At 45.5% G+C, this 15,104-nt stretch overlaps 1 protein-coding gene across 3 annotated transcripts in view; it reads left to right on the forward strand.

Annotated features, from left to right (window-relative positions):
- Positions 1-15,104, forward strand: part of KIF13B (kinesin family member 13B) — a 485,412-nt gene that overhangs the window by 214,423 nt on the left and 255,885 nt on the right. For all 3 annotated transcript variants that reach the window (XM_033935468.1, XM_033935467.1, XM_033935469.1), the window contains exons 14-15: positions 1,582-1,712; positions 13,964-14,050. In XM_033935468.1, the coding sequence (XP_033791359.1) occupies positions 1,582-1,712; positions 13,964-14,050 (218 nt within the window). The remainder of the gene's footprint in view (positions 1-1,581; positions 1,713-13,963; positions 14,051-15,104) is intronic.

Consider the following 15,104-nt stretch of genomic DNA (forward strand, 5'->3'; position numbering starts at 1 on the left):
CGCGCTTAGCGTAGATTTGGACAGTGTTTTTCTAGTAACTGTTACCTGTTCAAGGAAGGTGCCTCTGCTTATGTTCTAAGGAAAAGTAAAGTTCATGTTTGAAGTTTACAATGCTGACGTGCACTTCCTTTATTTCTGAGAGAAAGGAGAGAGTGGAAAGTCTGGTGCATGCTTGTGTGCCCCTTCCCAGCATCCAGGCAAAGAAAGGGGTTAGGGCAAAGAAAGGGGTTAAGGCAAAGAAAGGTTCCATCTTCTCTCTTCAGGATAATCCATAATGCTTCCTCTAATCCCGAGGACCCCTGTATTTCAGCTGCTTTAATATTGTTTTTCAGATATAGGTGCTGCTACTCTACCCTTTCTAAAAAGGTTATAGCCCAGTATGGTTATATCCCACTCATGGGAATCATTGAATCATGTTGCTGTGATAGTAACAATATCCAAGTCAGCTTCCTTTTATCAGGGCTTACAGTTCCTTAACTTTATTAGCTAAACTACAAGAATTTGTACTCATCACTTTCCAGCAGCATTTTACTGTAATCTTCTGTATAGTGTTTGCCTACTCTCCACTTCCTCTTTGTTGGTGATGATGTTTAACATTTCCTTCTCCACTACTTATGCATTTTTTGGGGGGTGACTTTTTGATTCTGCCTGCTTCCCTTTTTCACCCCACACTCTAGTTTAAATGTCTTGTAGCATACTGTATGAGTAGTGGCATGCCTCAGGGTTCGGTACTGGAGCCCGTTCTGAAGGGTTAAAAGGAAAAAAGTGTGTCTCTTTGGAGATGACCCAAAGATTTGCAACATAGTGGACACCCTAGAGAGTGTGGACAACATAAGAAGGAATCTTCAAAAAATTTGAATGATCTAATGTTCGGTGGTTAAAATGTAATGTAAAGAAGTATAGAGTGATGCACTTGGGTAATAGAAATCCAGAAGAGCTGTGTGTGATAGGGGGTAAGAAGCTGATACGTACAGCCAGGAAAGGAACTTTGGTAGTATCTGAGATCACCAGATGGTAAAATAATGTGGCAAGGTTTTGGCTAAAGCTGGAAGGATACTAAGCTGCATAGAGAGAGCCATACTCAGCTGAAGAAAGAGGTATTAATGTTTCTGTACAATAACAGTAAAAATCTAATTTTTATATACTGTTTGTTACAAGTGGCTCAATATGATCTACAGAAATTATCGGCCTGAAATTACCTTGACTAGATAGCCCTGTCTACTTTGCTTTTTGTAATTAAAAGTTATCAGTGAAGGAATAATTGCATTGCTGTAATTACTATGACAACAATAAAAGGAACCATATTGCTACTTATATCCACCTTCTATATATGTATGTTTTTGTTCTTTATTATTATTCAGTCAGTTCTGGTTGTCTACAGTAAAACACTCTGCATAGTCAAAAGCTGTTAACAAATTTTCTGATTCTACATTCATTGCAGGCCATGTGATCCGTCAGTGTAACTCGTAGTACTATTGTCATAAGAGAACAATCTCTTCTTATTTGAAGTATTGCATACAATAAAATAATGAGACATCCTTTACTGTGTTTTGCTCACAACTAAATATAAATTTTCCCCAGGATCACACTTTGATTGGCTCGGACAACTCACAGGACATACAGCTTTGTGGAATGGGAATTCTCCCTGAACACTGCATCATAGACATCACCTCTGAAGGACAAGTTATACTGACATCTAAGAAGAATTCCAGGTAAAGAACACATGAATTAAACCAGGGATCTCAAAGTCCCTCCTTGAGGGCCGCAAACCAGTCGGGTTTTCAGGATTTTTCCAATGAATATGCATTGAAAGCAGTGCATGCACATAGATCTCATGCATATTCATTGGGGAAATCCTGAAAACCCAACTGGATTGCGGCCCTCAATGAGGGATTTTGAGACCCCTGAATTAAACCATTTGTTCTGTTTTCCCACTAACACACATTCTATTAAACATTATACTATAAATTTCACTGTGACCTAGCTATCTGTTAGATGAAAGGGAAATGGAGAATAAGAGAGAGAATTCTGGCCTAATGTCCTCAAACTTCAGAACTCTTGTTGCATCTTAATATCCATCTGTTGACTATGTAGATCAGGAGTGTCAAATGTCGGTCCTCGAGAGCCGCAATTCAGTCAGATTTTCAGGATTTCCCCAATGAATATGCATGAGATATAATTGCATGCACTGCTTTCATTGTATGATAATAGATCTCATGCATATTCATTGGGGAAATCCTGAAAACCCAACTGGATTGCAACTCTCGAGGACCGACATTTGACACCCTGATGTAGATCAATGTTTCTCACCCAAACTGTTGGGTTTTGAGGATATCAACAATGAATATGCATATGAGAGAGTTGTGTATCAAGGAGGCACTGCATGCAAATCTATCTCATACATATTCATTGTAGATATCCTGATAGCCTGACTGGCTGGATGTATCCCAAGGACTGGGTTGCGAACCATTGGACTAGGTTGTAAGCTTCATAATGCTTAAGTGATCTGTTCTGTGTATCTGTAAAGTGCTTTAAACACCTAATTTGTCTAAAGTGTAAAATGTATAATTATGGTTCTACTCATAGAATAACTGAATTACGTCAGATTGTACGAAAGATTGTTTAGCGTTAGGAAGCTAATAAATCTTATTTAAAGGGGGAATACATTCTGAAGAATATTTTAATATTTCCAAAAGATAATTTTTAAACATTTCATAAGCAGATATCTTTGAGGTCTTGGGAAAATTAAGTATTCTCACATTCAATCTCCTGTTGAAGTTTTCAATGTTCTCTATTTTTTTAATGTATTGCCATGCTATCTTTAATAGCCATAACCTTACAGTCTTGAAGAGTCTGCATTTCAGACTGAACTTTTAGAAGTGAGTTTTTGGTTTCAATATTAGTTCTAAAATTTTAGAGATTTCATCAAGTTTTCCCCCCCCCCCCCCCCAAGAGCCTTTACCTCATCAGATGTTTTCTGGGTAACTGCATCCAACCTCTTGAGCGTTCCCCAAATTGCATCCAAAGTCAACTCTCAAGAAGGGGAATCTTCCCCTGTAGTGTTCTCCATCGGTAGAAGATCATCTACCGTTGCTGCCTCCTTAGCAGGATTGCTCGTTGCCCCTTTGGCAGCCCTGCATCCTACTTCCTCAGTAGCAGCTTCTGCCGGTCAGGGAGGTGCTGCAAAAGACGGGGACGATAGGGAGATCTCGTGCCCCTGCGTGGTTGAACCTTCTCCACCCACACATGCTGCGGGGATTCCTACGCCCTTCTATGAAGTGAGCGCTGGCAAAAATCGCTCAATCGGTGGTTGTCTCAAAGATTGCAAAGGCGTTGAGAAGGCTACCTTACAATAGCTTTCCGTTTATGCGGCATAGCTCAAAAGGAAGAAAAACGCCGACAGCCCCTAGAGCGTGTTCTTAGAGTCGCCTGGTATGTGCCGCCATCTTGGCCACTCCCCAAAGCCTTCATCCAGTTGAGGCCGAGGTAGCCTGTTTTGATCCATACAACTTATGATATTTCAATATGGCTTTGAAAGCCTCTGTAATAGGGATTGACACTTGCAAAATTTTTTGGCTAAAGGAACTCAAACCTGAAGTACAAGAGAAGGGGAGAGAGTGTGGCGCAGTGGTTAAAGCTATAGCCTCAGCACCCTGAGGTTGTGGGTTCAAACCCATGCTGCTCCTTGTGACCCCGGGCAAGTCACTTAATCCCCCCATTGCTCCAGGTACATTAGATAGATTGTGAGCCCACAGGGACAGATGGGGAAAAATGCTTGAGTACCTGAATAAATTCATGTAAACCATTCTGAGCTCCCCTGGGAGAACAGTATAGAGAATTGAATAAATAAATAGTGTGAAAAGCTTCAGCCTTTGATAACCAAAACTGGTATTGTGACATCATAATGCCTCATTCCACCAACCTCATCAGTGATGTCACAATGGCTTGATTGTCCTATACTTGGCTCACTTTTACTACATTTTGATTTCTAGAGTGGCACAGTGGTTAAAGCTACAGCCTCAGCACCCTGAGGTTGTGGGTTCAAACCCACGCTGCTCCTTGTGACCCCATGCAAGTCACTTAATCCCCCCATTGCTCCAGTTACATTAGATAGATTGTGAGCCCACAGGGACAGACGGGGAAAAATGCTTGAGTACCTGAATAAATTCATGTAAACCGTTCAGAGCTTCCCTGGGATTACGTATAGAAAATTGAATAAATAAATAGTTTGTTCTCCTGTCATGCTGCAGAGAGAATCTCTTCAGAAATTGCTGCCCTCATCAAGCAGAAGGCATACATTCTTAGAATGTTCTTAGAACCTTCTCCAGGCCCACTTGAAAGAAATTGACATTAGCTATTCCACGGTACAGAAAATGGTGTACAAGCAAGTTGACCCCCCAGAGCAGACCACAGAATGCTAAAAGAAGTCTCTAAAAATCCTAAAATGTCATCATAGGACTTACAGCAGACTCTTGCTACTGTTGATATGAAAGTGCATGCCTCTATAATCAGAAAGAAATTGCACAAATTTAACTTGCATGGGAGGTGTGCGAAGAGGAAACCTTTGCTCTCTAAGAGAAACATCAAGACCAGACTGAAGTTTGCCAGAGAGAATGTAGACAAACACCCAAACTTCTGGAATAGTGTTCTATGGACAGATGAGTCTAAAATTGAATTATTAGGACACCAGAAAAGAGGACATGTTTGGCATACAGCATTCTAGGAAAAGAACCTCATACCAACTGTGAAACATGGAGGTGGAAGTGTCATGGTTTGGGGATGCTTTGCTGCAGCAGGACCTGGCCAGCTCACCATCATAGAATCTACCATGAATTCTACCGTGTATCAGAGGATACTTGAGGAACATGTGAGACATCTGTAAGAAAATTAAAGCTGAAGTGGAATGGGACCCTGCAACATGACAAGTGACCCAAAACATACCAGTAAATCCACCAAGGACTGGCTGAAAACTAAGAAATGGAGAGTCCTGGAGTGACCGATTCAAAGCCCTGATCTTAATCCCATTGAGATGCTGTGGGGTGATTTGAAACGGGCGGAACATGCAAAAAAAAACCTCAAACATCTCACAGCTGAAAGAATTCTGCATTGAGGACTGAGCTAGACTTTCCTCAGACCGATGTCAGAGACTGGTAGATGGCTACAAGAAGCATCTCACTGCAGTTATTCCAGCCAAAGGGGGTAGCACTAGATGTTAGGGTATAGGGTGTTCTAATTTATTCCTCAGTTAGAATATACATTTTTGTGGATATCCTTGATTTCATGGGTAAATCGAGGAAAATTTTTGTAGTTTACCTGCAATTACATCACTTTCTTTTCCAGAGATAAATAAAACAAATTTGACATTGATATGTGAACATTTCTTAAGAAAGAATTAAATATTTCATGGGGTGTCCTAATTTTTTTACATGACTGTATACTTCAAAGGGACCGGTCCTCTAACATTCAAACAGCAATAAAAACAAACTTATTTCCACATGGTTAGCGACCTACATTTCCTTTTGCTATGCTCAGGCTCAGCTGTAGCTTGAGGGTCATGTAACAACATACAAAGTCCAAAATATGGCAGCATCAGTGGCTATTTTGCGCTCCACTCCCATTGAAGATATTTGCAAAGCAGCTACTTGGTCTTCAGTTCACACATTTACATCTCTCTACTGTCTAGAATCCTATTCCAGATGAGATGGCAGTTTTGGCATGTAGTTTTACAGAATTTATTTTCTTCCTAATGGCCAACTCTCCCACCTTCCCGTTCAATAAGCTAGGGAGTCCCACATGTGAGAATATGCTGCCTGCTTGTCCAAGGATAAAGCACAGTTACTTACTGTAACAGGAGTTATCTGGGGACAGCATGCAGTTATTCTCATATCCCTCCCACCTCCCCTGGTTGACTTCATAGCTTGCTTATGGAACTGAGAAACTATGAGCTGACATCGGGCAGGAAGGCACTCGCACGTGCGTGGTGCAGGCAGTCTTGAAGTTTCTTAAGAAGTTTAAAGTGACAGTACACTTTTAGCACTGTTCATACTGGGCTCCGTGGATGACGCCACCCACATATGAGAAATCTGCCTGCTGTTCCCGGATAACACCTGTTATGATAAATAACTGTGCTATTTTGCCACCCCTTCATCACATGTAGTATAAATAGCGTGAAAATTTATAAGAAGTATGCATATAAAAAAGCACCTGTATTATCCCAGGACAAGCAGGCAGCATATTCTTAACGTATGGGTGACGTCACCGACGGAGCCCCGGTACGGACCTTTTTAACTAGAAAGTTCTAGTTGGCCGCACCGCACATGCGCGAGTGCCTTCCCGCCCGACGGAGGAGTGTGTGGTCCCCAGTTTCTTCGTTTCCGCGGAGCGAAGAAGTCGCATGTTTTTCAACGGCCGTTGAAATCATTAGTTTGCCTTCCCGCTCGCGTATTTTTTCCGAATTTCTTCCTTTTTTCCCTTTGGATTACTTTACTTTTCCTTAAAAAAAAAAAAAAAAAACTCATCGAGTTTTCTTTATTTTTTCGAGCCGGCCCCGGCGGGGCCTGTTGTCACCATACAGGCCTCCGGCTTTGATTTTGCGGAGGCCGTGTTTCCCTTCATGCCCCCTCAACCGGGTTTTAAGAAGTGCCAGCGGTGTGCACGCCCGATCTCTCTCACAGACCCGCACAATTGGTGCCTCCAGTGCCTGGGTCCAGAGCATCGGGCTGACACCTGCACCCACTGTGCTACGCTTAAAAAGCGCACTTTGAAAAATAGGCAGATCCAGCAAAATATTTTGTTTGGTACCGGATCTGCCATGGAACCTGCCGCGACATCAACGGCACCCCAAAAGTCGGCACCGACGACGTCGACACCACCGGACCCTTCCTCGGGGTCGTTGGGCCCAGGTAAGCCGGCTAAGAAGCCTTCCACTTCCCTCGAGCGCCCTCCTGCCACGGTTGCGACACAGGCCATACCGGCGCCGCACCGGCCCCGTAAACGCTCCGCTCCGATCTCGGTGAGTGCCTCATCATCGGCCTCCTCATCGCCGGAGCGTAGAGCGGCACCTATGGTACCGAAGAAGAAAAAAGCGGTACCGGTGCCTCCCCTGGATGACCGCATCGCAGCCATACTCCAAACACAGTTACAGGAGCAGCTGCAACAACAACTCCAACAACTGTTGCCGGCGTTGCTGGCACCGCACCTTCCGGTACAGGACCGGTCCGAGCCTCGCACTGTCCCATCGGTGTCGACCCCCTCGGTACCGACTAATACCTCCATGCCGGTGCTCTTGGCAGAAACACCTACGGTGCATACCCGTGCTACTGCCGACCCTGTCCGGTCCCAGGAACGACATCGGTCTTCCTCACCCGGTACCGCCTCGGTGCGCTCAGGCAAATCTCTCTCAAAGACCCGCCATGCCGAGCCCTCCACGCCGATGTCCAAACGTACGCACCCCGACATTAGGGACCCAGACTTGTGGGAAGACTCCCCTCATGGTACCGAAGAGGACGCTTCGTCAACCGACGAAGAACCCTCCATGACCGACACCGCCTCCAAACCAGAGCAATCCTCTTTCTCTAAATTCCTTAGGGAAATGTCAGCAGCTCTTTCCATCCCCTTAGAGTCCGACTCTAAGAAGTCTCAGGCTTTCCTCAATGCCCTAGACTTTGAGCAACCTCCCAAGGAATTTCTAAAGTTGCCCGTCCACGACATCTTACGGGAAACTTTCTATAAGAACTGGGAGACTCCCCTCACTGTTCCTGGAGCCCCTCGTAAATTGGATAGCTTGTACCGGGTTATCCCAATCCCAGGGTTTGACAAACCTCAATTGCCCCACGAGTCCCTCCTGGTGGAATCTACTTTGAAAAAATCTCAGGGTTCCAGTGTATATGCTTCCACCCCTCCTGGCAGAGAGGGAAAAACCATGGATAAATTTGGTAAGTGCCTTTTCCAAAATTCCATGCTAGCCAATAGAGCCAACAACTACACCTTCCACTTCTCCTTCTACATGAAGCATCTGGTGCAACAGCTCTCCTCCTTACAGAAATATCTTCCTGAACGTAAGGTCCCTCTGTTCCAGCAACAAATTTCCAGCCTCCTCCAACTCAGGAAATTTATGGTTCGCTCCATCTACGACTCATTTGAGCTGACCTCTCGCGCCTCTGCCATGGCAGTGGCCATGCACCGTTTGGCATGGCTGAGAGTCTCTGACCTAGACATTAACCACCAGGACCGCCTGGCTAACGCACCTTGTCTGGGCGATGAACTCTTCGGAGAGTCTCTGGACTCAACAACCCAGAAACTCTCAGCACATGAGACCAGGTGGGACACTCTGATCAAACCTAAAAAGAAGACTCCACTTGCTCGTCCCTACAGACAACAGTCTTCTTACCAGCGTAGGTTCTCGGCCAGACCTCTCAATCCACCTCAACAACAGTTTCGCCGTTCTCGCCACCAACATCAGACTCAGGCTCGCCCACAGACTCAACCTGCCAAACCTCCTCCTTAATCTAAGCCGTCTCAACCCTTTTGACTCTTTTCTCCAGAGCATAGCCATTCTCCCACCATCGCTGCCTCTCCCTCAACCTATCGGAGGACGTCTTCAGCTTTTCCTCAGCCGTTGGGAGGTCATCACTTCGGACCAGTGGGTCCTCAACATCATTCGCCACGGCTACTCTCTCAACTGCCAGACTCTTCCACCAGACCATCCTCCCGTAGAGTCTGCTTCTCACTCCTCCCAAACCCTCCTCCTCCTGAGGGAGGTCCAATCCCTCCTTCTCCTCAATGCCATCGAAGAGGTACCTCCGGACCAAAGGGGTCAGGGATTCTACTCCCGCTACTTCCTGGTCCCCAAAAAAACAGGAGACCTTCGTCCCATCCTCGATCTCAGGGACCTCAACAAGTGTCTAGTCAAAGAGAAGTTCAGAATGCTCTCCCTAGCCACGCTTTACCCTCTTCTCTCCCACCACGACTGGCTATGCTCCCTAGACCTCAAGGAGGCCTACACTCACATTCCAATCCATCCGTCTTCACGTCGCTACCTACGGTTCCAGATACAGCACCATCACTATCAGTACAAAGTGCTACCCTTTGGCCTCGCATCATCGCCCAGAGTGTTCACCAAGTGCCTTATTGTGGTGGCGGCCTTCCTCAGGTCTCACGACCTTCAGGTGTTCCCCTACTTGGACGATTGGCTGGTCAAAGCACCTAAGTCTCCGCTTGTACTTCAAGCCACTCATCACACCATCTCGTTCCTCCATCTCTTGGGTTTCGAGATCAACTACCCCAAGTCGCATCTGCTTCCCACACAGCGACTTCAGTTCATTGGAGCAGTTCTCGACACCACTCTAATGAGGGCATTTCTCCCCTCCGACCGCCATCGAACTCTGCTCCACCTCTGCCGTCAGGTGCTCCTTCATCACTCCATTCCAGCTCGGCAGATGATGATCCTCCTGGGCCACATGGCCTCGACGGTCCATGTACTTTCTCTGGCACGACTCCACCTCAGGACACCTCAGTGGACTCTAGCCAACCAATGGTCACAGACCACCGATCCTCTTTCTCATCCCATCTCTGTGACATCGTCTCTTCGGCAATCTCTTCAATGGTGGTTGAACTCCTCCAATCTTTCCAGGGGTCTGCTCTTTCATCTACCCTCTCACTCCATGATCATAACCACAGATGCCTCCCCCTATGAATGGGGCGCTCACCTGGGAGATCTTCGCACCCAGGGACTCTGGACCCCTCAGGAGCGTCAACATCACATCATCTTCCTTGAACTCAGGGCCATGTTCTATGCTCTCAAGGCCTTCCAGCACCTTCTCTACCCTCAGGTTCTTCTCCTGTGCACAGACAACCAAGTCGCCATGTACTACATAAACAAGCAAGGCGGCATCGGATCTCCCCTCCTCTGTCAGGAGGCCATCCGCATCTGGACCTGGGCCACGGCCCACAGTCTCTTCCTCAAGGCTGTCTATATCCAGGGCGAACAGAACTCCCTGGCCGACAATCTCAGCCGCATCCTTCAACCTCACGAGTGGACCCTGGATCCTCCCACACTCCACACCATCTTTGCTCTCTGGGGCACTCCTCAGGTGGACCTCTTTGCAGATCCTCACAACCATCAGCTGCCCCAGTTCTGTTCCAGTCTCTTCTCTCCTCATCGTCTGGCCCCGGATGTATTCCTGCTCGACTGGACGGATCGGTTCCTCTATGCCTTTCCTCCCCTACCTCTGATGTTGCGGACGCTCTTCAAACTCCGCAGGGACAGAACCACCATGATCCTCATCGCCCCTCGGTGGCCTCGCCAACACTGGTTCTCCCTCCTGCTTCAGCTCAACTCCAGGGAGCCCATTCCTCTTCCTGTGTTTCCTACTCTACTTACACAGCAGCATCAGTCTCTACTACATCCCAATCTGTCCTCGCTCCACCTGACAGCTTGGTTTTTCTCGGGCTGACCTCTCCAGAGAATCTGTCTCAGCCTGTCCGTCGTATTTTGGATGCTTCCAGGAAACCGGCCACCCTCCAATGTTACCATCAGAAGTGGACCCGGTTCTCCTCATGGTGTCTCCTTCATCATCACAATCCCACCTCACTGGCGGTGGAAACTGTACTGGACTATTTGCTCTCTCTCTCCGACGCTGGCCTCAAGTAGACCTCAATCAGAATCCACCTCAGTGCCATCACTGCGTTTCCTGAGCCTATCCTCGGAAAACCTCTTTCGGCTCATCCCCTGGTTTCCCGGTTCATGAGAGGCCTCTTCAATGTCAAACCACCTCTGAAGCCTCCTCCAGTCGTCTGGGACCTGAATGTGGTTCTATCAGCCCTCATGAAACCTCCATTTGAGCTTCTTGCCACAACTTCACTCAAATTTCTTACGTGGAAGGTGCTTTTCCTCATTGCCATCACCTCTGCCAGGAGGGTTAGTGAGCTGCATGCACTAGTTGCCGACCCACCTTTCACTGTTTTTCACCATGACAAGGTGGTTCTGCGTACCCATCCTAAATTTCTGCCTAAGGTGGTCTCGGACTTCCACCTCAACCAGTCCATTGTATTGCCTGTTTTCTTCCCTAAGCCCCATTCCCATCCTGGGGAACAGGCGTTACACTCGCTGGATTGTAAGCGTGCCCTTGCATACTACCTTGATCGTACCAGGGCTCACCGCTCGTCTCCTCAGCTCTTTCTGACCTTCGATCCTAACCGTCTAGGTTGTCATGTCTCTAAACGGACGCTTTCCAACTGGCTTGCTGCCTGCTTTGCGTTCTGTTATGCTCGGGCCGGTCTCTCACTGGAAGGTGCTGTCACGGCCCACAGGGTCAGAGCTATGGCTGCTTCTGTGGCTTTCCTCCGCTCCACACCTATCGAGGAAATCTGCAAGGCTGCCACTTAGTCCTCAGTTCACACGTTCACTACTCACTACTGTCTGGATGCCTTCTCCAGACGGGATGGACTCTTCGGCCAATCTGTGTTACAAAATTTATTTTTCTAATGGCCAACCATCCCTCCTCCCTCTCTGTTAGCTTGGAGGTCACCCATACGTTAAGAATATGCTGCCTGCTTGTCCTGGGATAAAGCACAGTTACTTACCGTAACAGGTGTTATCCAGGGACAGCAGGCAGATATTCTTACGTCCCGCTCTCCTCCCCGGGTTGGCTTCTTAGCTGGCTTATCTTAACTGGGGACCACGCACTCCTCCGTCGGGCGGGAAGGCACTCGCGCATGCGCGGTGCGGCCAACTAGAACTTTCTAGTTAAAAAGGTCCGTACCAGGGCTCCGTCGGTGACGTCACCCATACGTTAAGAATATCTGCCTGCTGTCCCTGGATAACACCTGTTACGGTAAGTAACTGTGCTTACTTAGCAAATATTTGGGCTATTTGAAAATTGTCTTCAGCTGCCTTTAAAATGTGGTTGAGCTAGCCTGGAGAATGGTGGCTCTGCTCGCTTGTGGTTTCCAATAATTTCACATTAGTTTGGAATCTTGAATGTTTGATCCTTTTTAAAGTGACTCATGCATATGGCCAGTGCAAGAGAATTAAGAACCCAAGGCAAACCTGCAACATTAATCCCGCTCCCCCAAATTAATTTTCAGGTCCTTAGTCTGCTGATTTCCTCCAAGATTTTGATAAATAAACTCTAGAGTCTTGATCATTCTACAATTCTTTAAAAACACATAATTTTACATCATGCTTCTAAATATTACTTTGTTTTGCTGGAAAAAGTAGGCACTGATGGTTCTTTTAGTTTGTCTGACTGTCAAGACTTACTCTTTTGCTTTGACTGCAGCTGCTTTTTGCTAGCTAGTCAGCTGGCTAGTCATTGGTTAGACCAGCTCTGCTCGTGTATGAGTGTTTCTGACTTAAAACATACTTACCTATTATTCCTGCCAGAATTTGGCACTAAAGCGCAGTGCAAAATTTGCACAGTAGTCCCCAACTGCACAGAATTCTGTAAAAGCTGTGCAGAATTCTACTTAAACCTGTCATCTCCCACACTCCTGGTCCTGCTTCGGATCCGCTCCTTGTGGAGCCAGTTTCTCTTACCCATGGGCCCTCCCAAAGCAGCAGCAGTGGTTGGCCTGCAGAGACAGTACTGTAAACAAGCTGCTTGTGGCCGGCCCCGCCAGGGCCTTTTCTCTGCCATGTCACTTCCAGACCAGAAATGGGGTTAGAAGGGAGGAAGAGATTCGCAGCCAGTGATGAGAGGGAGAGAAAGATTCTACACTATGAAGGGGGTTCAGGGTGCAATTGAGAAGTGAAATTTAAAGGGAGACAAAATTGCAGTTGGAGTGAGAGAGAGAACCGAGGAGGCTGGAACTTTGAGAAAGGAAAAGGTAGGAAGGAATTTCATAAGATAATATATATAACATAAAAACTTACTTCTATACCACAATATCGTTAAGTTCTATGCGATTTACAAAACTAAAATGAATTACAATTAGATGAAATACTTCAGTTGCCTAAGAATCTAGTAAACAGATATGTTTTTAAGTGTCGCCTAAATTGTTGATAAGAACTGGAAGTCGCAATTAAACAATTCAGATCTTTATCCCAAGATGCTGCTTGATAAGACAAGAAAAGTTGATATCTTTTAAATTTCAGGCCTTAGGATAGGGGAATTTTGTGCAAAACACTACAAATAAACTTTGCAGAATTTTGAAATACTGTACATAGAATGTTCAAAATTTTTGTGCAGAATTCTGCCAGCAGTAACCTATGCTGTAAGAAAACTACAAAGCTATTTATACTGTCTTTATTTTTCAGTTTTCTTCTATTTGGGCTTAATTTGTCAATTGTAAATAAGAACAGATAAATATAAGAATCCCAGGAAGTCAGAGAATTTTAACTCCTGTTCATACTTTTATTTCAGGACCATGTGTCTTTTCATTATAATGAAAAGACACATGGTCCTGTGGTTAATTGCCCCAAGAAGCCTTTCAGATGAACTTTCAATTAAAAAAAAGCAACTACTCTGATAAAATGCAGACCTCAGGCCATTCTGGGGCTGCTGTCAACCACAAACAGCATGATCATTGTCTAACAATGTCTGCTCTGGAAAAATTAGCTTTGGCTTAACTAATATATTTAATTGTACAGGGAATAAATATGTGAACATGACAATTTTTGACCAGATGTGAAAATCGTAGAGCTGTTTCTTTTAAATGTCTTGAAATGTTTCAGTTTTACAAAGTGACATTTTTCTCTGCATGCCTTTCTAAGTTAATTTTGAACTGAATTGTTGAAGGGGGATTATACAAGAGTTTCCCATTATAATATTTGAGGTTCAATGATGATTTTCATAGCATGGTCAGATATAGTATACCTTGGCACGACTCATGTATCCACTGCAGTACTGTAACATTTTAAGCTGCTGTTTTTCTACTGTTTGAATACTTAGGGAATCTTGGTCTAAAAGGCAAGATAGTGGATTGACTGTGAAATTCTGCAACATTTTATTTCCTCCTGCAGGACATGTGTTAATGGCTCTTCTGTGATGGGGCCCATTCAGCTTAACCATGGAGACCGAATCTTGTGGGGTAACAACCACTTCTTCAGGTACAGAAAGATCCTAAGACACTTAAACAGTTTCTTACCGATCTCCCTCTTGTTCCATTCCTTTGTGAGTTGTACTTTGAAATGGAGTTCCCCAGCAGAGTGACCTATGGCAAATAAAGCTATTCTAAAGTTGAATCCTCCTAGCTGAAACTTGCCAAACTGCATCCTGTCAACAGCTTGCACTCGAAGCCTGAACATACCAGTTCTGGGGCACATGATCTAAACTTGTGCCAAAGCATGTGATCCTGCCACTACATCTTATCCAGTGCCAGTTGATAGCTTTCGTGTCTGTTTTCTCTGCTTTAAGCATTTTGTGTCCAAGAGGGATTCTGGAGGCAGTATCTATAGAACTCCCATAAGTGATTTTCATGTAATCAACTGACTAAGAAGAGGTTTTTTTTAGTCCTTTTACTTAACTATTTAAAAACATGTAGTTTCAAAACTAATGCTCACAGCAGATTACAATATAATGTCAAACATCCCAAATCATAAAAATTTCACTGCACTAGAACTGACTGGCAGGTGCTTACTTGGACGCAGTGTTGACTCAGAGGCTGTAAGGGCTGGATAGGCAGCACATCAAACCCTGCCAAATATCGATTTATTTCATAGAAGATGGAACCACGTTGTAGACTAGCTCTGAACCTACTGCTATTACTACTAATCTTTTCTATAGCGTTACTAGACATATGCAGCGCTGTGCACATTGTGTGCAGGCACGTCTGTCTCTGTTAGGCTCATATTCTAAGTTTTGTACCTGGGGCCATGGAGGGTAGGCAACCTACCCAAGGTCACAAGGAGCTCCTACAGGAACTGAACTCAGTTCACCAAGATCTCAGCCCACTACTTTTATTACTACTTCAGCTATTAGGGGATAAAGTTAGGGGAGGTGGTAAGCTACCGATTAGGGTGGTGAGCAGAGGGGAATAGGGTTAAGAGTTGAAGGCCATCTCAGATAGGTGGGTTTTCAGCCTGCTTTTGGGGAAGGGAAGGGGCATGATGCACATACTCAGGTAGTGTGTTCCAGGCATACGGGGCAGCGAGATGAAAGGCA

This window comes from Geotrypetes seraphini, chromosome 3 (genome assembly GCF_902459505.1).
Source record: "Geotrypetes seraphini chromosome 3, aGeoSer1.1, whole genome shotgun sequence".
Classification (NCBI taxonomy): Eukaryota; Metazoa; Chordata; class Amphibia; order Gymnophiona; family Dermophiidae; genus Geotrypetes; species Geotrypetes seraphini.